Raw genomic sequence first — 19,445 nt, forward strand, 5'->3', positions numbered from 1 at the left:
ATCCCCGCCCGGGAGGCGGAAGCAACAGGAAGCCGCTCCCCGCCCGCGGGCCCCCTCCCTCCGCCCTCCGCCCCAGGGCCCCGGGCGCCCGGGCTGCGGGGGCGGGCCTCGCGGGAGGGCCGGGCGCGCGGGCCGGAGTGTGCGAGGGCGCGGGAGCGGGGCGGGGGCCGGGCGGCGGGGCGCATGCTCACTCGCGCTCGTGACGTGCGCGCCGGGACCGGGGCCGGAGGCCGGGCTGAGAGGGGCAGCGGGCGGAGGCCGGGAGGAGAGCAGAGCGGAGAGCCCAGCGCAGGCGAGCAGAGGAGCCAGAGCGCGGAGCCGAGCAGCGGCGGGATCGGCCGGCCGCCGCGCGCCCAGCCGCAGCCTCAACGCCCCGGCGCGCGGGCTTCGGCCACCGAGCGGCCGCCCGCCGAGCGGGCCACCCCCTCGCCGGCCGCCGCGGGCCGGGCCGGGCATGAGCGCGGAGGGGCCGCGGCCGCCCCCCGCACCGCCCGGCGCGCCCAGGCCGTGACCGGGGCGGGGCGCGCGGCCGCACTCGGGCCCGGGCCCATGGGCGCGCCGAGCCGGGCTTGCGGGCGCTGAGCGGGCGGGCGCGGCCGGAGGAGCCATGGACTGCAGCCTCGTGCGGACGCTCGTGCACAGATACGTGAGTGCTGCCCGCGCGGGGTTGGGACCGGGGCCGGGGCCGGGCGGGACGGGTCCTCCGCCCCCGACCCTGCTGCGGCCGCCCGCCCGGGGTCGCTGAGGGCTCGGGCGGCCTCGCGGGGGTCACCGCGCCCGGAGACGGCGGGACGCGGGAGGACCTGCGGAGTGGGCATCTCGAGCCCCGACGGCGCGGGCGCCCTCCCGCCGGCTCCCGGGCCGCGTGCCTCCCCGGAGCCGGGCCGGGGGCTGTCCCGGCGAGTCCGGGCCCGGGCTGGGGAGGGATGCTTGATGCTGCCGAGTGGGCACCCGGATTAAGGGACTGGAAGAGAGACCCGATACAGGGAAAGGCGGTGGCTTTGCTCGTTTTGTCACAGCGATGGGGGGTTCGGAAGTGAAGTTTGGGACATTTTTTGCCCGAAAGTAACCAATCAGATCCAGGGCCCGGGTGTTCGGAGTTCCCCGGAATCCTCGCTCTTGGTGATCCGTGGCGAGGCCGGGTAGGGTGGAGGCGTGGAGGGAAAGTTGGTTTTGACTCACATCAGACCAAGGGGGACTGCGTGGGGCAGCGACGCTGGCATCAGATGTGTTGGGGGGCGGGGGGGGGCGCAGGAGAAGGAAAGCGTCCGTGTCTTTAACAAAGGGCCCCTTCGTCCCCGCGCGGACCGCCGTCGGGCACAGGTTGGGGAAGCCGCGCGCACCAGGTTTCCGCTGGAAGAGGGGACGGTTATGGGAGCTTGGCTTTTTCTGGCTTAGGAACGCCTCAAGCTGGTCTCCCATATTGATGAGCTTTCTTTGAGAAAGAGACCTTGGCCAGAGAGAAGGCGTTTCTGTTCAGCCCTGGGAACTTGAATCAAAGCTCTCCCCAGCGAGTCCACCCTCCAGCCAGACGCCAGGGTCTGGGAGCTTGTGGCATCTTCTCCGAGCTCCCTTGGGAAGGACAGCCCGTTGCAGTTGGGGGAGCGAACTCCTCTCTGATTCTGGGAAGGGGTGGGAAGGCTGCCTGCAGGAAAGGTGTCCCCATGGACTCTTGAGTCCATATTACAATGTAGTGTAGACAGCAGGTGCCACCCTGGTGCCTCTAGAGGAACACATTCTGGAAAACCCAGCCCCAGTAGGTAACGGGATGTGTACGGGACTTGTTTGGTCCCAGGGGTGTTCTCAGCAGTTTGGCTGGAGGGTGGGACCAGCGTTCCCCTAGGCTGTGCTCGCTAGTTTAATTTCTCTTCTCTTCCAACGCTTGGTGATGAAAAGGCGAGTGGAGCCGTGAGCGGCAATGCGGAGGGCCGGGTGGACCTCCTCGACCCTCCCAGACCCCGTCCCCCCTGGGGGTGGGCCAGACACACTGCCCATTGCGGTGCTTTGACTCCCTTACCCCCTCCAGACCGGCAGCCGCCCGTGCTACACCAATCCGCAGAAACATCAGTGTGCCTTACACGTTAAAATGCCCCTTTAGGAGTTCCCCTGTGGTGCAGCAGAAACAAATCTGATGAGGAACCATGAGGTTGCTGGTTCGATCCCTGGCCTCGATCGGTGGGTTGAGGATCTGGCGTTGCCATGAGCTGTGGTGTAGATCACAGAAGCGGCTCGGATCCCACCTTGGTGTGGCTGTGGTGTAGGCCGGCAGCTGTCGCTCCGATTATAGACCCCTAGCCTGGGAACCTCCATATGCCTTGGGTGAAGCCCTTAAAAAAAAAAAAGGCAAAATAAAATAAAATGCCCCTTTGCTATGACATTAGACACATGAAATCAAATACTCTTTCAAACCTAACTGATAACTATTCTTTGGTGAACTTTACCAGCGTGTGAGTTACTCGGTAACGCCTCTGGAATCGAGTTACGGGATTATTTCTGTTTTTCTCCTTCCATATCTTTTTTTTTTAAACCAGTCTGATCATATGGCTGCTTCGCCATATGCGCAGGCAAAACCACTCATTTCTATGATATTAACTCACGTGTACACTGTTAAACTAATTGCACTTTTTCTAGAAACAGTCGTCCGTTTTCCTATAATTTGATTATCTTTCTTTAGGTAGGAGTTAATCATATGTCCTTTTGCTATGGGGGAAAAAAGACGGAGATCGGCTGTTTATATTTTCTTGTGGTTTCTTCTTCTTGTATAAAAGTGAATACATTTTAGAATGGACGGACAATACGGTCCTGCTGTCCAGCACAGGGACCTATATCCACCCTCCGGGATGGACCGTGATGGGAGATAACACGTGTTAAGAGAGATTGTATGTGTGTGCGTGACTGGGTCACTCTGCTGTCCAGCAGAAATTGGCACAACGTTCTACATCGGCTGTCTTTAAGAAAAATTTAAAAAATAAACATCTTCAGGAGTTTTCCTCATGGCTTATCGGAAACGAATCCGACCAGTATCTGTAGGATGTGGGTTCGATCCCTGGCCTCGCAGAGTGGGTCCAGGGTCCGGTGTTGCCGTGAGCTGTGGTGTAGGTTGTAGACGAGGCTTGGATCTGGCGTCGCCATGGCTTTGGCGTAGGCGGGCAGCTATAGCTCAATTTGCTCCCTAGCCTGGGAACCTCCATATGCTGTGGGCGTGGCCCCCCCCCCCGAAAAAGCAACAAAAATAAATAAAAGGAAATAAACTTTTTTCCTGTTTTAAAAAAACATGAATAAAATAATACCCCGTTCCCTTCTAGTGTTCACACAGTCAGAATTTCCAGGACAAAGAAACCTTTTCATGATGGTGCATGAGGGCTGCCAAAACACAAAGAAGTCCTTGGGAAAATTGCTGTAGGTATTTTATCCTGGGTTACTCCAGAGAGATTGCGTAGGCAGATGAATGAGAGACTCTCCTCCGGGTTGGGCCAGGTGTACCCCAAAGCCTGTTCTTTCTTATTGGTTGTGGTCTGGTGCGAATTAGCCATGCAGAGCTGTGCTCTAATGGAGAAGTGCTTATGTCCTGTCGGCTTTGTAGAGAAATTTTAACCGAGTGGGTGGAGAACTAGTGTTAGTCTCCTTCTAAGAGGTGTGAGGGGTTCCCGTCATGGCACAGTGGTTAATGAACCTGACCAGGATCCTTGAGGATGCGGGTTTGATCCCTGGCCTCGCTGAGTAGGTTAAGGATCCAGCGTTGCCGTGAGCTGTGGTGTAGGTTCCAGACAGAGCTCGGATCTGATGTGGCTGTGGCTGTGGTGTAGGCTGGTGGCTGTAGCTCCGGTTTGACCCCTAGCTTGGAACCTGCATATGCCGTGGGTGCGGCCCTAAAAAGACCAAAGACAGAAAAAAAAGAAAAAGAGGTGTGAGGTGGGCAACCTAGTTGGGTGAGACCAAGTTGTCAGAGACGCTGCAGCATCTCTGGTGCTGCCGGAGTGTGGAGTGGGCCTGCCCCCCTGGAGGCTGCGTCCCCCTGGGCAGGTGGCTCCGCGTTTCCTTGACTCAGTTTCCTGGCCTGAGAGCGAAGACCAGTCCTGCTTCAGGGGGTTATTGTGAGGGTTAAGCGACTTAGTATGGGCCAGGCGCTGAGGGTCCTCCTGGCTCTGAGGACGCGCCCCTGTCACTTCTAGCTCTTAGCTCTCTTTGTCCCCGGTCACTGGCCGGAGGTCCAGGAGAGGCGGGCGCTTCTGTGGCTTGACTGCCCGTCAAGTGGGCAGCAGGGCCCCACAGCGTGGGGGGCCCCGACGGGATTTGGGAACTGTTAAAACAGGCGCCTGGAACACCGCAGGCCCCGCAAAAAGTCTGTGGGCCACGTTTGGCCATGAGGTCATTTCCGGGCCAGGATGGCCTCCCCTCCTCTGGTCGTGCCTCACATTCAGGAGGTTGGACAGTCAGGCTCGGTTGTGTCCTGTCCCTGGAGTTTGTTTCGAGTACTTCAGCCTGGCTGTCGCTCCTGCTTTTGTCGTCTGCTCGTCCACGCGTCTGCTCATTTGTGTCCCACAGCGTTTGCTTTCCAGGATGTCTCTCCCGTGTAAGGCAGCGAACTTCTGAAGAATCCGGGCATTTTCCTTCCTAACAGGAGATATTTGTTTTGAAACAAGCTGTTACATGAGGACTGGCTTTGTAAGGGACAGATCAACATGACTGGCCCCCGGAGACCTTCGAGCCTGGCTGTGTGAGCGCGTAAACCTCCCCAAACCTTCGCCCTTTGTACGCATGCTGTCTGCTTTCCTTCATTTTTTATCACCAGGTGGCCTGTGACATGTCTTCTTTAAAAACTTCGAGTGCTGCCTGACTTGGAGTGGCCTTCCCGAGGCAGCCGCAGGCGATACTGGGGCCCCCTGGGGTTCAGCTCCTGGGGTCTACACCCCAGGACACCAAGTGAAGCCCCTCAAACCGCCAAGCCTTCAGGTATTTGCGGTAGGCAGCCCCTTAGGCTGGCAGGCCTGGGCCTATGGAGCAGGGCTGTGGCCTGACCGTGTGGGCACAGGCCTTTCAGAGCCATCTGCCTGATGTGTCATTTAACCTTTGTGTTTGGCTATTAAGTTAAAATCCTTCCATTGTCCTTTCAAACCGAGTTTAATGCCTGCCTGTTGGGGACAAGTGATCTTGAGAGGCTTGTCTTTCAGGCCGGAGGGTAGGTTTAGTGACGGGAGGGAGAAAAGCAGTTTAGCTGAGGGTCAGTTGCACTTCCAGACTGTTGAATGCACCCTCCCCATTTGCGGTTGGCGAAACCCCCCTGGACCCGTGACCCGGGCCTCTGTTGACGCCGTGCTGGGCCTGAAACCTAGAAACACGCTGTTCCTTGGGGCTGGGCCTGCATGTTCCACTCGAATCGTGTAATCAGAGATGCTTGGATTCCCGAGCCCCAGACTTACAAATGCCTTTTTAACCAAGTTAAATGCAGGCCGAAATGCTATTTATTTGCAAGGAAAATCAATAAAAAAGCCATTTTTCCAGCAATGGAAGTGCAGCGAGCTGGCGCGAGGGGTTGTTTCCACGTTCACCTGGGTGCCGGTGTCTGGGAGGAGCAGCCGAGTTGTTTGCCGAGGCCAGAGCTCAGCACCAGAGCCCAGCAGAGGCAGGTCGAGACCTGGCCTGGGCCTTCGGCTCTGAGGCCTTGAGGACTTCCTGTTTGAAGCTGCTGGCTTACCATGCCCCCCAGGGTGGCAGGGCGGGGTGGGGGCGGGGCCTGTGCCACCGGGGAGCTCAGGCGGGGGACCTCTTGTTTGAACCCATCTGAGGCTCCTGGGAGGGCTGTGTCGTCTCTGCTGCTTCCTGAAGCCTCGGGCCTTTCCTCCCCACGTGGACAGCCGTGGAGGCCGGGCCGCCCTCGGTGAGAACACGCCTCGGATAGGACGCCCCCGCTGCCCCCAGCGCTCCAGCCCTTCTGGTAAAGTTCCTGCAGGTGTTCAGAGCCCACCCCCACCCCTCGCCCCTCCTCCTCCTCCTGAACCAGCAGGTCCCTTTGGGGACGCCATCTAGTCCCCGTGGATTCAGTCACGCCTTTCAATTGCCCTTTTTAAAAAACTGCCTTTCTTGACCGCACCTGTCACCACACTTCTCTGCCTTGTGGCCGACACCTGCTTCCTTGCTCCTGGGGCGGCTGGTCTCTCCGGCAGTGGGGCAGGCTCATCTCCAAGGTGGCCCCGCCAGCGGTCACCTCTCTGTCCTCGCACCTGACCTCAGTGTACCGGATGCAGCTTAGCACCCACAGGTGCGCTCCTGAGGCACAGCGGGGCGGCGCGGAGAAAGGTGCGTTGCAGGCCACGCAAGGACTGGCTCGTGCTCCATCCCTACCTCCCTGTCGGTTCCGGAGGAAAAGTTATAATAGGCAAATTTCGGGGTGCGGGCTGCAGGGTTGTGGCCTTCTTCTGATTGGCGGGGGTGAGGCCACGGGGTGGGCGGGCCTTCAGGACCTTGCTCAGCCCCAAGGTGCCCCCCTCCCGCTGGGGGGCCTCCGTTCGGAGGAAGAGCTGAAGGTCGGAAGAGCTGAAGGTCGGAAGCAGGCCCTGCCCCCAGGCGGCACTGCCCCTCCCTGGTCTCTGCATCCCCCTCCCCTCCCAGCCAGCACCTGTTAGAACCTGCCCTTGGGAGCTCCGGGAAGGTCACGGAGGCTGCACGTGGCCTATTCCTACAGGCAGGACGTGGGGGGGCTCCGAAAGGGTTTGTACCCGGGAGCCCACAGGTGTCATGGGCACAGCCTGCGTTTGCTGAGCGCCTCGTGTTCACCGACACATCCCCGAGAAGAAGGCGCCCTGTCCTGCCGCTTGCTTGCCCGCCTGCGACCTGCAGGCAGGGGAGGCAGCAGCGGGGCTGGACCGCGTCCATGCTGGAAGCCCCGTCTGGCGGCGACCCTGCGGCTGAGGCTGGCGCCGCCCCGCCCCACGTCACCCCCGCTGCGTCCTCCTCTCCCCTCGGGGTCCTCCTCTGAGCTCGTCTCTCTCTGGAGCCCAGCTCCTCATCCGGCGCGGAGTTGGCGCCTCCGTAACCAGCGGCTGAGGATGCGCGGGCCTCTTACCGTGTCTGTTACTAAGAACCGGGCAGACGGCATCGCCGCGGAAGCCGCGGTTCTTCCAAGGACCTGAGTGACTAGTGACAGACAGTCTTCCAGTCTTGTTTAAGGTTTACTTCCGTCGGTGAAAAATGGATCAGGGCTCTAAGGAGGAGTGGCAGGTTTTATGGGAGCCAGGTTTGAGGGTCGTATCCCAGGAGGGCAGCTCAGAAAAGCTCTGGGACCCGTCGTGCTCCTTAGAAGTTGAGACGCAGCGTTCCCCGTCAGCGTTCTGAGACAGGGCCGTTCACCAGGAGACGTGTTGTGGACAGAACCCAGATCTAAGCGCCGTCGGGGGTCGTGAGGCCACGAGCACAACCTCGAAGGCCTGTGGTCCTCGGGGGGCGGTCCTGTCGAGGCCGCGGCTCCTCATGGTTGAGCAGGTGTTCCTGCCGATGGGGGCCCAGGGGTGCATAACACGGACAAGGTGCCCAGTGGGGAGAGAGTGCCAAGGGGCAGGGGGGGTTCCGTGTTTAAGGTTTTCTGGTCTTGCCGCAGAAGGTGAGTTTTATGTCACACTTCAAACCTGTGGCATCTCTTTCCTTGGGGCCTTTCGGGGGTCATAACGACGCGTGGGTCAGGCCAGGAGGCGCTGGTGCCACCCCTCACCTGGTGACGCTCTCGAGGAAGTCCAGTCCCCGGGGGTCACTCCCACAGCCTCCCACCTCGAGGGGCCTCTGTGCTCTTGCTGGGGCTCGAGGGCTGGCCCCCATCGCTGTGGCTGGACTTGTTTCCTCTTCTCGCATCCCGCCCCTGGGAAGGACCCTCTCCCGGAGTCTCGTCACCAGCAGGACCACCCAGCTGCTCCCTCGGGGGCTGGACCCCCTCCGGGAGCAAAACTTTCGGTGTGTCTGCTTTTTGCTTTCCGGGCAGAGCTTCCCCAGTTTTAGGTTCTCAAAGGGGGGCCTGCCCAGTGAAGACGGAGAACCTGGCCTGAAAACAGGGAGGGGACTGGCCCTCGGATGTGGTTGTGTCCCCTGCTCAGTGGCTTCAACTGTTTGAGTTTCTGGCCAACATTTGAATATGGACGCGCGCACACAAGCATCCAGATTTCCCCCTTTTTCAAAACCGGGGTGACCTGGCAGTGGCTTTCCCTGGGAGAGTCCTGCGCCTGTCCTGTGGCTGTCCCCCCCACCCCCCACGATGCTGGCACTTCCAGTTTGGGGGGCACCTGAGGAGCCTCAAGCGAGCTTCGTCCATTGGGGTTAGAAGGCAGGTGACGGCCACTGAGGGGGGTGGGAGGAGTTCCTTGTCCCCTGGTGTGTGTGGGGGGGGCCAGTCCAGCGGCCTCTGCGGGGGTGGGCCCCCCCCCCCTGCTGCGCGGGCCGAGAGCCAGGAGTGGATGGGGGTGTCCTCTGTTAACTGTTACCTTTGTACCCCCGGGGGAAGGCCAGGCCGGACCAGGTGAGCCATGCGGGTGAGTGAATCATTAGCTGCCTCTTCTCCCAGCCCTTTGACTATTTTCTGCACGGGTTGGAGCGGTGCAGGCGGAAATGTGTGTGTGTGTGTGTGTCCCCGCCCCCGTACTCACAGGAGGGTTGGGGACATTTCTGCCTCCCGCAGTGGCCGCGCCTGACTTAGGAGCTGGTCATTCTTTAAGGCTGAGGCCACTCCTATGTCCCAATTCTTACTCTGCAAATGTTTAACCACTGCCCCCCTACCGGTTTCTGTGGGCCGTGCGTTTTCCATTTTGCTGTGGTTCTGATTTTCCTACAGGTCTCTGTCTGAGTCAGAGCGCTTCCTGGGAGCTCTGAGAGAGGGTTTGTCATCTCCGCAGTCAGAGTCCCTTTCCAGGGGCTTCTTGGAACGCCTGCCCCACTCCCCACTGGCTGCCCTGTCGGGGTTGCTGGTCCCTTGAGAAAATTGGCAGTCTCTTGTGTGCGTTGGCGGGTAAACATCTTCCCCAAAGGTGGGCTGTGCCGCCGACGAGAAGGGTTTTAGGGGCTTTTTGGCGGTGCCTGAGGCATGTGGAAGTTCCCAGGCCAGGGACCGAACCCACGCCGCAGCAGCCACCTGAGCCGCTGCAGGGACGGTGCCAGGTCCTTAACCCACTGAGCCACAAGGGAACTCCAGGAAGGGTTTTAACCTCCATTCACTTGGCTTCCTTTGTGCTCACACCAGTGCCTGCTTCACGGCTTCCGTGGTGGGCAGAGGCCAGAGATACCAGCAGGGACTGTCTCCTGCCTGGCGGTCCTGCCTCCCGTCCACCTGGGCTCCTGGGGGATTCATGGAACCCCCAGGGCGACTGTAGAAAGGTACTACTGGCATTTTGCCGCATAAAGGGCTGTGAAAACGTCCCTGGAATGGACTGTCAATCTCTTGTGTATCTTGTGACAGGTAATTTTTTTTTTTAATCGGCTCAGAAGGAGAATGAGAGTGAGCTCACTTTTGCTGACTTAGAAGAGACAAGAATTTCGAGAGGTTTGTCGCTCGTGAAAGACTGTGTGTCCAGAGGTTGTCGGTAATGATGCCATCAGCAGGCAGGACGATGGGCAGCCTGGCAGAGGACCCTCCTCTGTCTACTAACCGCCCAGCGTGCCCAGGAAAGGGAGGGGAGAGAGGGCCGCTCTGAGCATCTCTGGTTCCCTGGGCCTCCTAGGGGACAAGGGGCCTTGCCCTTCTTGGTGTCTGACGTGGTGGGCTCTCTCCATCTCATGTAACTTTTGCGACAGCCTGTGAGGGTCCTTCCTGCCCTGGGGGGCGGTGATCTGGTCTACCGCCTGCAGCCGAGCCCTCTGCCCGCCTCTGACCCTGTCCCGGGCTCCTCTGCGGCCGTGGGAGACTAAAGACGCCCCTTCTCACTCTGCTCCCTGCGGCCACCACTTCCTTGAAACCCGCTGCCCCGTTCGTGGTGCTGGTGAATTCATCCGCACGTGTAGCCTCGGGCACCTGCTTCCGCATCCTGTCCTGTCGGGTTTGGGGGAGAGACCAGGTTTGACTCGGGGTAGCCTTTCCTGGCGACTTTGCGCCCGGAGCGGGGAGCGCGGGGCAGGCCGCACGCGCTCTTCCTTCTGTGTTTTCTTGGAGTCGAGCCCGTTTACCACGTTGTGTTTGTGTCGGGTGTGCAGCCTGTGTGTGCGGCTGTGCTCCATCCTTTTCCTCTCTGGGTCAGTGCCAGAGACTGAGTCCAGGTCCGGTGGCCGCAGTAGGTCCTTGCCGCTTGTCCAGTTCATGTGCCGTGTGCGTCTGCGTCTGCGTGGATCCCGACCTCCGGTTAGTTGGCTGCTGTGCCGTCACCCGGCACCTCTCCCTGTGAGGCTGCCAGGTTACGACGCCAGGTTACGACTCCACCCTCAGGACCCCCTGGAATCGGAATGACCCTCCTGAATTCCCGCCTGCAGATACAGTCCCCAGCGGGGCGGGGGAGGGGACTCTGCACGATTCCCGGGGACTCGATTCAGTCCGTGTCTCTGTGCTACTAAAGCAGGTCCTGCTGGGGTCAGAGGAGGTAGTTTGAGAAGATGTCCTACACGTGCTGACCGTGTTGTCAAACGAATACAGAAACAAATGCTCCGCAAATGCGGAGAGACAGATGACATCAGCGTTCCGTGGGCACAGGTGACAGTAACTGGGTTAGAGGAGAGGCAGACGTAAGCGACCCGCGCGGCCGCGCTGCAGCAGGTCCGAGGCTGCGTTTGTGCTTGTGCTGCTCCCCTTTGGCCCCCTGTGGAGGGACCCGGGGGGGGGGGGGTTAGTGTTAAGGCAAGGCTCCAAGGCTCTGTTGGGCGTTTTGTGTTACAGCCTAAATCCACAGCGTCTGGCCCCTGGATGGCACGGCGCTGGCCCTGTCACGGGATCGGACGGACGTGCCCACTCGGAGGCTGGGAGGCCGCCGTGTCGCCGCCGGCTCCCCGGTCGTGGGATTGGGTCTCAGGGCCTCGGTGCTGTTGGCCTGCTTGGTGCAGGGTGCCCTCTGGGCAGAATCAGAAAGTGAGGGTTGGAAGGTGACCATGAGCCGCCCCTGGGGTGACGGGGACGTGTTTTCTCTGCGGGTCTAGAGACAGTGTCACACGGTCACCTGCTGCCTGCTTTCCGTCAGAGGCGTCTCTGTCACCACAGCTCAGTCTTCCATTAGAATGTCATCCTGAAGCCACGCTCATCGCATAGCTGGGAGCTCGTGGCCTCTGCCAACAGCGGGGACACTGGTCACTGACCCCGTCCGATGCTGTGACAGTACTTGAAGCCCAGGCCCCAGCGGGGCTCCCAGCCCCCGCACCGTCTGTCTGAGCTGCCCGTGCGGGCTCTGCTTCCTGCAGATCTCGAGTTCCCATCGGAAGTCGGGGGACCCGGCCTGGTGTGCCGTCCCGCGCCCTCGAGCTCCCACACCGGGCGGCTCAGACCTGCCGGGAAGGAGGTGGCCGCCCCGGCCCTCATGTAATCTCCCTCCTTCAGCGAAAAGCGGATTTCCTCCAGCCTATTTTCAGCAAAGGATTGGGGACAGAGAAGTTGGGCTGCTGGGGAGTCACCTGGATTTCCCTGGGGTTCTAGGAGGGTCTCGGGACTGCCCAGCAAAACATGAGCTTTAAAATCGTGGCGTTAAAGCTGCTCCTGGAGCACATGGTGGGAGGATGAGTAATTAGAGGGTAAATCAGAGCTGGATTTACCTGTCACTTACAGGTAAAGTTGTGTGCATGGGGGACAGCTTAAGTGACCTTTTCTCTTTAAAGTGTGTGGACACAGGTGTTTTGATGTGGATAAACACAGACAAGCCATTAAAACAGTCGAGGCCGTGAAGTGTGTACGTGCCCTTTGTTCAACTCGGTGGACATCTGACTGCGGCGTGTGTGTTGAAGTGACTGTCAGGTGGATTGAGTTTGGCCGCATTTCTGATGTTGCTTAACTCATGTTATGTTTTTCTGATGTAAAAAGGGAATGAAATACGTAAGCTTCTGGCTTCTTAGGCAAGCAAATGTACGATTACGGGCAGGAAAAATGTGATGCTTGAATGTATGGTACTCAACGTCAGACGCTGGCCGGCGGTATGAACACCGGCTGTTTTACGCACCGAGGCCTCTGGGGGCCGCATAGGCACCCCTGCCCCCGCGCCCCTGGGGACTGTGTTCTGGTGGCGGATGACAAACTACATAAGTGCGCAGTATGCGGGGGTTTAGGAAGGGCTGCGGACAGAAATGAGACGGGAAGGGGGGTGGGGGGAGGACAGGAGGTGTCCAGGCTGGGGGGGTGTTGGATGGAGGCCAGAGGCCAGCCCAGGGCAGCAGGGCCCAATGGGGTGGGAGGGTCAGGGACCATATGCCACGTGACACTTCAGTTCACAGGAGCCTGTGGCCGCCCCGCAAATGTTATGGCTTAAGATCGGGCTGTGTTGTGGATGTCGGCTTTGATAAAGGTTCACATTCGTTTTATTTTATTTATTTATTTATTTTTTGTCTTTTTTGTGCTATTTCTTGGGCCGCTCCCTCGGCATATGGAGGTTCCCAGGCCAGGGGTTGAATCGGAGCTGTAGCCACCGGCCTACGCCAGAGCCACAGCAACGTGGGATCCGAGCCGCTTCTGCGACCTACACCACAGCTCACGGCAACGCCGGATCGTTCACCCACTGAGCAAGGGCAGGGACCGAACCCGCCACCTCATGGTTCCTAGTCGGATTCGGTAACCACTGCGCCACGACGGGAACTCCCACATTCGTTTTAAAGTTATGAGGCCGGGTGAGGAGAATGTTACGCAGCAGATGCGTCAGCCTGGTTTTGGCGTCACGAGGCTGCATTGACTCACTGGGTGAACACGCGGTAGCTTGGTGGATGGGCGAGTGTTTTACTCTGGGGAAACGTAACGTCACATTGAACCGTTCCAGAGTGACGTGTGATCCAGGGGCGTCAGCGCCTTCACGCTGCCGTCCGGCCGTCACCGCCGTCCACCTCCTGAACTTTGTCCTTGTCCCAAACAAACGGATTTACGGGCAGTTTTCAGTAGTTTATTCCGCATTCGATGTTGTAGATCTTGGCTTTTTGGAAACACGTTTTTATAATCAATGAAAAAGACCTTATCGGGGTCGCATAGGAAAACACGGAAACCTAAGCACTGATGAACTTTTAATGGAACGTGCACCCTGGCAGGAGGGTTTTTTCTCTTAAATAATTGGTGATGGCAAGTTTTGTTAAAATTTAAATACTCGAATGTGAGGATTCATTTGGGCTCTGGGTGTTTTGCTTGATATGTGCTTGTTGAGAGCAGCCAACAAGGCAATTCTTGCTCCAGAGGGAAAAAAAACCTGATACTTGTCTTAGAACAAGTAATTCTGTAATGAGATAGAATAGCGTGGAGATTATGTCTCGTTGGCAATACATTCGAATGAAAGAGCTGATGGTGTTTGTTTAGTGATACTGTAAAGCGACGTGGCTTTCTCCTAAGTGCATTGATGGGGAATAGGAATCAAAGCCTTTTATGTGAAAGTTTCTTGCAGAAACTGCATTCTGCTGATTGACTGTTCCATTTGGATCAGTTTTCTGTCTTCAGCTAATCTTTAACATGTTTTTCTTTTACTTCTAAAACAATTACCAAGAAATAGATTTAATTTAAAATTAAATTTGAGGGTTTTTCCTCTAAAATTGTTGGTTCTCTGAGAAACAATTTCCTGTTGTTTCTACTCCAAAGGTGAGATGAGGTTATTTTTTGTTCTTAAATTGAAATCATTCTCTGATTTCCTCCATCAGTCTGTCGCTTTTTCTAGAATGGCATGGTTTCAAAAGCTGTACCTCCCTTTTGTATTAAGGGCTTAATTTATTAACAAGAAACTTAATTGTGAAGTTGAATAATTATATCTCTTGACTCGCTTGGCTCGTTGAAAACCACAGCTGCGGCAGGCGGCTGGCGAGATGCCCTGCTTGGCAGGTGATCTTTGGGTTGAGGAGGAGCCGGAGTCAGAGCACCCAGGGCGTTCCCTTCGCCCCTCGCGACGCGACGTAACCTCCATGAGGACCGGGTTGACGCTGGCTCCTGCCAGTCCACCACCCTTGCGAGTTCAGAAAAGGTTCTGGGTGTGAGGGGCGAGGTCCCAGTCGCGCAGAGGCCTCGGCCCTGCCGAGAGGCGGACTTGGGGTGCCCAAGGCTGACTTACTTCTCTTTCTTTTTTTCTTTGGCTGCCCCCCCCCCGGCCTGTGGATGTTCCCGGGCCAGGGGTCAAACCCTCGCACAGCAGGGACAGCTCTGGATCCTTAACCCGCTGAGCCACCAGGGAGCTCCTCGACCTTTTTCTTTTTTTGTCCCAACCCTGCCGCACATGGTCGGTGCCCCTTTGGTCGTGTTCTCAGCTGATGACCGGCTCCTGCCTGAGTCCACCGCGGGGCTTTGTCCCCATGGAGGGTCACGTATGTCTGATTCTGCTTGAGTCTGTGTTCTCGGCGGGCCTGCCCAAGGAAGAGAGCAGTTTAGTTCACACAGGCCTCCCCGGAAGACGAGCCCCCATGCTTTGCTTGGCCTTGTTTCTGTGTGGTGTGAGCTGTTCTGCTCTGGTTGTGACAGTGGGGTGCGGGCGGAACCGGAGGGCTGGAGGCAGCTCTGGGAGGGGCCACGCCTCCGGGCGGGTGGGGGCCCCTCTGATGCCGGCTGGTTCCGACACCTGGGATTTGTCATCTCGGTGGGGGTGGGGGGGGGGCCCAGATCTCAGTATTTCACGGAAGGAGCGTGGAGGGAGCAGCTCATGGGCACCCTGTGTGGGCAGCGGGAAGACCAGCCCGGGCATTTGGCAAATATGAAAATCACAAAGATGAGTCGTCAAGCTGTGACAGGGCACAGAAGCCACCCTCGCCTGCTGTCACTGCTGTTCCCGGAGGGGCTCAGGGGCGCTGGAGCCCCCACCTGCGTTCCCGCAATCCTGGGGGTGGTGGGTGGTCAGCGATGGCGCAGGGCGGCCTGCTGTCCCCCTGGGGCTCAGAGCACCGCCTCGTTGAAAACGGGCTGGTTCTCCAAGTCCTGCTCAGAGGTCGCTATGCCAGTGGAAGGCGGGAGGGGCGCCACGGCGGGCAGTGCCGTCTGTATTTGAGGGGAGGAGGGGCCCCCGGGGACCTGCCCCTGTGTCCCTACCACATGTGCGCACAGGTGGCGGGTAGCCTGGGACAGCTGTGCTGTGACTTGCTGCCCAGCCCTGGGCCGGCGCTCGGTGGGCACCTCCAGCTCCCTCCAGCTGTCTGAGCCCGGGTCCCACTGGACTGGAGGGTGGGGGCCCAGGCTGGCCTGCGAGGTGTCCCTGTCCTCCCCTCACTGGTCCCCGCAGCGCAGGATCCTGCGGCCGGAGCCTGCGTGCGAGCTCTCCATCGTCCTCCTAAAGCAGGGCCTGTTTCCATCCCAGTCCTGGTGTCACTTGGAACGTAGCATTCAGGGTCAACTCTGGTGGTTTGAAAAATCAACTTGAAGACGTCGAGCGAAGATCGTCCTAGATTACCTGTTAGTTCAAAATACAAACCCGGGGGGAGGAGAGCCTTAGGCCAGATCTCAGCTCCACCCGACGACGGGGGGGGGGGGGGGGGGGGGGCAGGCAGCGCCGGGGATCTCGCTCACTGTCCAGGCCATGGCCACGGCCACGGCGCACTTGCATCTTGGAAGCGCCCTTCGGAACTGCCGACGTGAGCTGACTGGAGAGTGGGCCCTCCGAGAACTGGGCGGCCGCCCAGACGTCACTTTGGGGTGATGGGGACAGAAAGGGGCCCCGTGGTCCCTGCCTCCTCTCGGCACAGGCCCCGCGGAGCCTGGTTCTCACCCAGTTCAGGAGGCAGGTGAGGGGGGCGGGGAGGCGCCCTAAGTAACTCCCGAGTCGGAGGTTCTCGGCCCAGCCCGCCGCCTGTCGCGCGTCTCTTCTCCATTCTGCTTTCACACGCCTCGCGCTCCCCCCAGAAACACCGCCCTTGGTTGCTGGCGTCTCCTTCCCGTACCGTTTGGCCAGGAGCTCCCAGGGGTGAGCGGTGCAGTGTCCCTGCGGGTAAGAGCAGCCTGATTGCCCACCCCGCCCCCAGACACGGGTGAAATGCTGGGTCCCTGGCTCTGCTTCCCTGGCCATCAGGGCCAGAGGGCCGGGTTCCTGCAGCCCTGCTGTCCGGGTCGTGTCGTCGCCGGTTTTTCCTTCTTTTTGCGGCCTACCTGCGGCCCGCGGTGGTTCCCAGACTAGAGGTCCAATCAGACCTGCAGCCGCCTGCCGACACCACAGCCACAGCAATGCCGGATCCTTAACCCACTGAGCGAGGCCAGGGATCCAACCCACATCCTCACGGGACTATATCGGGTCCATAACCCACTGAGCCACAGCGGGAACTCTGAGGTGGTGTCATTTAAGCTCCCAACTTACAGAATGTGACAGGGAGGCCACCACCCCAGAGGCTGGGGCAGAGGCTGGCCTGCCTCTGGGCAGGCACGACCCCCATGTGTACCTTCGTTAGGGGCTGGGAGAGAGTGATGCCCTGGGCCAGGCCCAGAACAGGGGCTCTTTCGTTACGGTGGGGGCTGCTGCCAAGTAGCCGGGCTCCCAGCACCAGCTCCTTTCCCGCGGAGCCCCCTTCGTGGACCAGCCTGGTGCCCCCATCCCGGCTGAAACCCGTCTGCACTGTGTGATCTCTGGCTGCAGTGAACCCAGCCTGGCAGCACCTGCGCCGGGCTGCTCCTCTGTCTGTTGGACAGAACCATCTAGCAGGTGACACTCTGGAGCCCCTTGAAGGCTCCCTGAAAACACCCCCAGGGCGCGCTGTGCCCTGGGGTCTGGACACTTTCAGCGGTGGGTGGTTTTCTGGCACCACCTCAGGACCCAGAGCCCAGGAGACTGACAGGGGCGTGTGTTTGGATATTCAAACGGGACACATTTGGTTACGGTGAGCAGAGACTCCAACACTCAGTTGAATCTCACTGGACTCACAATAGGTGTAAATTCATCCGCAAAGCTGTGTGGATCTTTGCGAAGTCGTTTTTTTTAAAAATTGCGTGGTTCTTGTCGATGAAAGCATTCCTGTTGCTGAGCAGCCCATAAAAGGAGCTGCGCCCGTTTAAAGGGCAGTGTTGTGGGATTAAGTGTCCTCGTGTCTGCCTCTCAGACGGTCGCATGGGGGTTTAATTCCGGTTTAAGCTGCAGCCTCTAAGCCACAGTTGGTCCAGGCAGAATGGAAATTTTATTCCCGCTTGCAGGACGATCACACTCTGGCCATTTAATCTTTTGTTGATGGCTGACTGTTGATAAGGAAGAAACCAGATATCAGCCGGGTACGTCCAGCTGAGGAAAAAGCCAGGAATGCGGCCTCCAAGCTGATACCCAGGATGGGACAGGAGGCTCAGGGGTGGCCTAACTGCATCGGTCCTCCTGCTCCCCCCCCCCCCCCCGCCCCCCATCTTCCCGCTTCCTCTGGACAAGCCCCTCCCCTCCTCCCATCCTCCATCCTTGGGAAGCATCTTCTGAGTTGACGGGAGACCCTCTCATCGCAACCAGAGAAGTGTTGCTGGTGGTTTTCGTGTGTTGATGGGCGCTGTTGGGGCAGCCCCTCGGAGGCCCCCCACTCCCAGCTCTAAGCCAGCATGGGGGTGGTGACAGGAAGCAATGGGCCGAGGTGGGGGTCAGTCTGTATTCTAGCCCCACGCCCTGTGCTTAGTGTGTATGATATAGCAGCTCTTCTGTGGGGAAGCTTTAACTAAGACACAAAAAAGGCCTGGCAGGTGAGGCGTTCCCACTGTGGCTCAGTGGGTTAAGAACCTGATTAGTATCTGTGAGGACACGGGTTTCATCCCTGGCCTCGCTCAGCGGGTTAAGGATCTGGTGTTGCCTCAAGCTGCGCTCTTCTCAGGTGCGGCTCGGATCCTTGTGTTGCTGCGACTGTGGCGTAGGCCGGCAGCTGCCGTCTGATCAGACCCCGAACCCAGGAACTTCCGTATGCCGCACGTGTGGCCCTAAAAAAGAAAAAAAAAATGAAACACTTGAAGGTGCAGTAACTCCCGAGCACAGGACGGTTGCACACGCCCACGGCTGTTTGCCCTGCGGTTCCTGCTGGACTCGTGAGATAACAGTGAAGCCCCTTTTAATTGCAGTCATTTACCTTGGAACCACTGGATGATGCGAACGTCAGAGGCAGTCCTCCAAGCCGCCAGCGCCGACCACCCTCGAAACTCAGTCTCTGAAACCGGAACTCGTCCCCTTTGAACTCTAGCCTCCCTCCACCCCCAGCCCCTCGGCCTCCGTTCTGTTTTCTGTCGCCGTGACTCTGACTGGCCTGGGTCCTGGGTGCCTCGTGGGTGGAGTCAGGCGGGACTCGTCCCCTCGGCGCGGTGCCCTCCGGGTTCACCCGTGTTGCAGCAGGGTCGGAAGTCCTCCTTCCGAGGCTAAGCGGGAATGGGTCACTTGTTCGTCCGTCATTGTCAGTGGACACTTGGGTGGCTTCCTGCCCAACTTTTACAGACCGCAAGCCTCCCATAAAGACCAGAGCCCCCGGGTCGCCCCACACTCCACCGAGGAGGGTGTGGGGCTGGGGGCCCCACCTGGCGGAGGTGGCCGGTGGCTTCCCTCTGCCACAGCTCGGCCCCCGCTCGAATCCGCCCCCTCTGGGCACGCTTTGCAGACGCCCCTTTCTGCCCACGTGACCGTGATCCGGTCCTGTCAGCCCACGTGGCTGCCGCGTGTGGCGCTTGCTCTTCTCTGCTGCTTTGTGAGTGTCCCAGGTCCCCGGGGACAGAAGCCCGGTGGGTCCCTGCAGCCTTGGGGCAGGATGCCTCCTGGGGGAGGGGCCGAGCCGTCCCTTCGGATGCCGACTCTTGGGGCTGCGCTGCAGAGCCGGGGGACAGATTCTGGCCAGGATGCCCGGTGGCTGCTTCCTTTTTTGTGAGCTGGTTCTCCGGAGCCCGGAGTGGCCGCGAGCTGCCTGACAGCCCCCCGGTGAGCTACTGGGCACCGCCCACAGGGTCGTTCCTGGGCCCAGCAGCCCTGCCCACATCGCATCCGCGCTCAGCGGGTGTGCCCACCGCTGCGGAAGAGGGCCTGGGAGGCTCCTCTCCACCGCACCCTCCAGCGGAGTCTGTCCGAGGTGGGCGTGTGGTCCTGAGGTCATTCTGTCCCCCCCACCAGGGCTCAGGGGGACTCAGCCAGCCACCCGGTGCTGCCGACCCAGCTCTGCCTCCCGGGGGCAGGGCAGGTGCCAGGACCACCCCTCAGGCGTGGGCAGCTCTCACCCCTTCATCCAGGGCCAGAGCCCGGCTCCTGCCGCCCTCCCCACCCGACTCCCGTCTGGGGCAGCGGCTCAGCTGGGGCCTCTGGCTGGGATCTGTCCTCCTGATACATCAGGTGATTTTATGATTATCGGCTCCCGGTGTTTCAACTTGTAGAAAGGAAAATTTTTAAAGCAAATCCGTATAAAAGACTGTCCTTTATTGC

General features: G+C 59.3%; 1 protein-coding gene across 8 annotated transcripts in view; it reads left to right on the plus strand.

The window, feature by feature from the left end:
• The first annotated feature begins 431 nt into the window (after positions 1 to 431).
• The window catches only part of ATP11A (ATPase phospholipid transporting 11A), a 107,429-nt gene continuing 88,415 nt past the window's right edge, over positions 432 to 19,445 (plus strand). For all 8 annotated transcript variants that reach the window (XR_007131519.1, XM_047756448.1, XM_047756449.1 and 5 more), the window contains exon 1: positions 432 to 646. Coding sequence is in view for 7 of the 8 variants with exons in the window: in XM_047756448.1 (XP_047612404.1) it covers positions 608 to 646 (39 nt within the window). In the remaining variant the exon portion in view is untranslated. The remainder of the gene's footprint in view (positions 647 to 19,445) is intronic.

The sequence above is a fragment of the Phacochoerus africanus genome, chromosome 13, assembly GCF_016906955.1.
Source record: "Phacochoerus africanus isolate WHEZ1 chromosome 13, ROS_Pafr_v1, whole genome shotgun sequence".
NCBI classification, from domain to species: domain Eukaryota; kingdom Metazoa; phylum Chordata; class Mammalia; order Artiodactyla; family Suidae; genus Phacochoerus; species Phacochoerus africanus.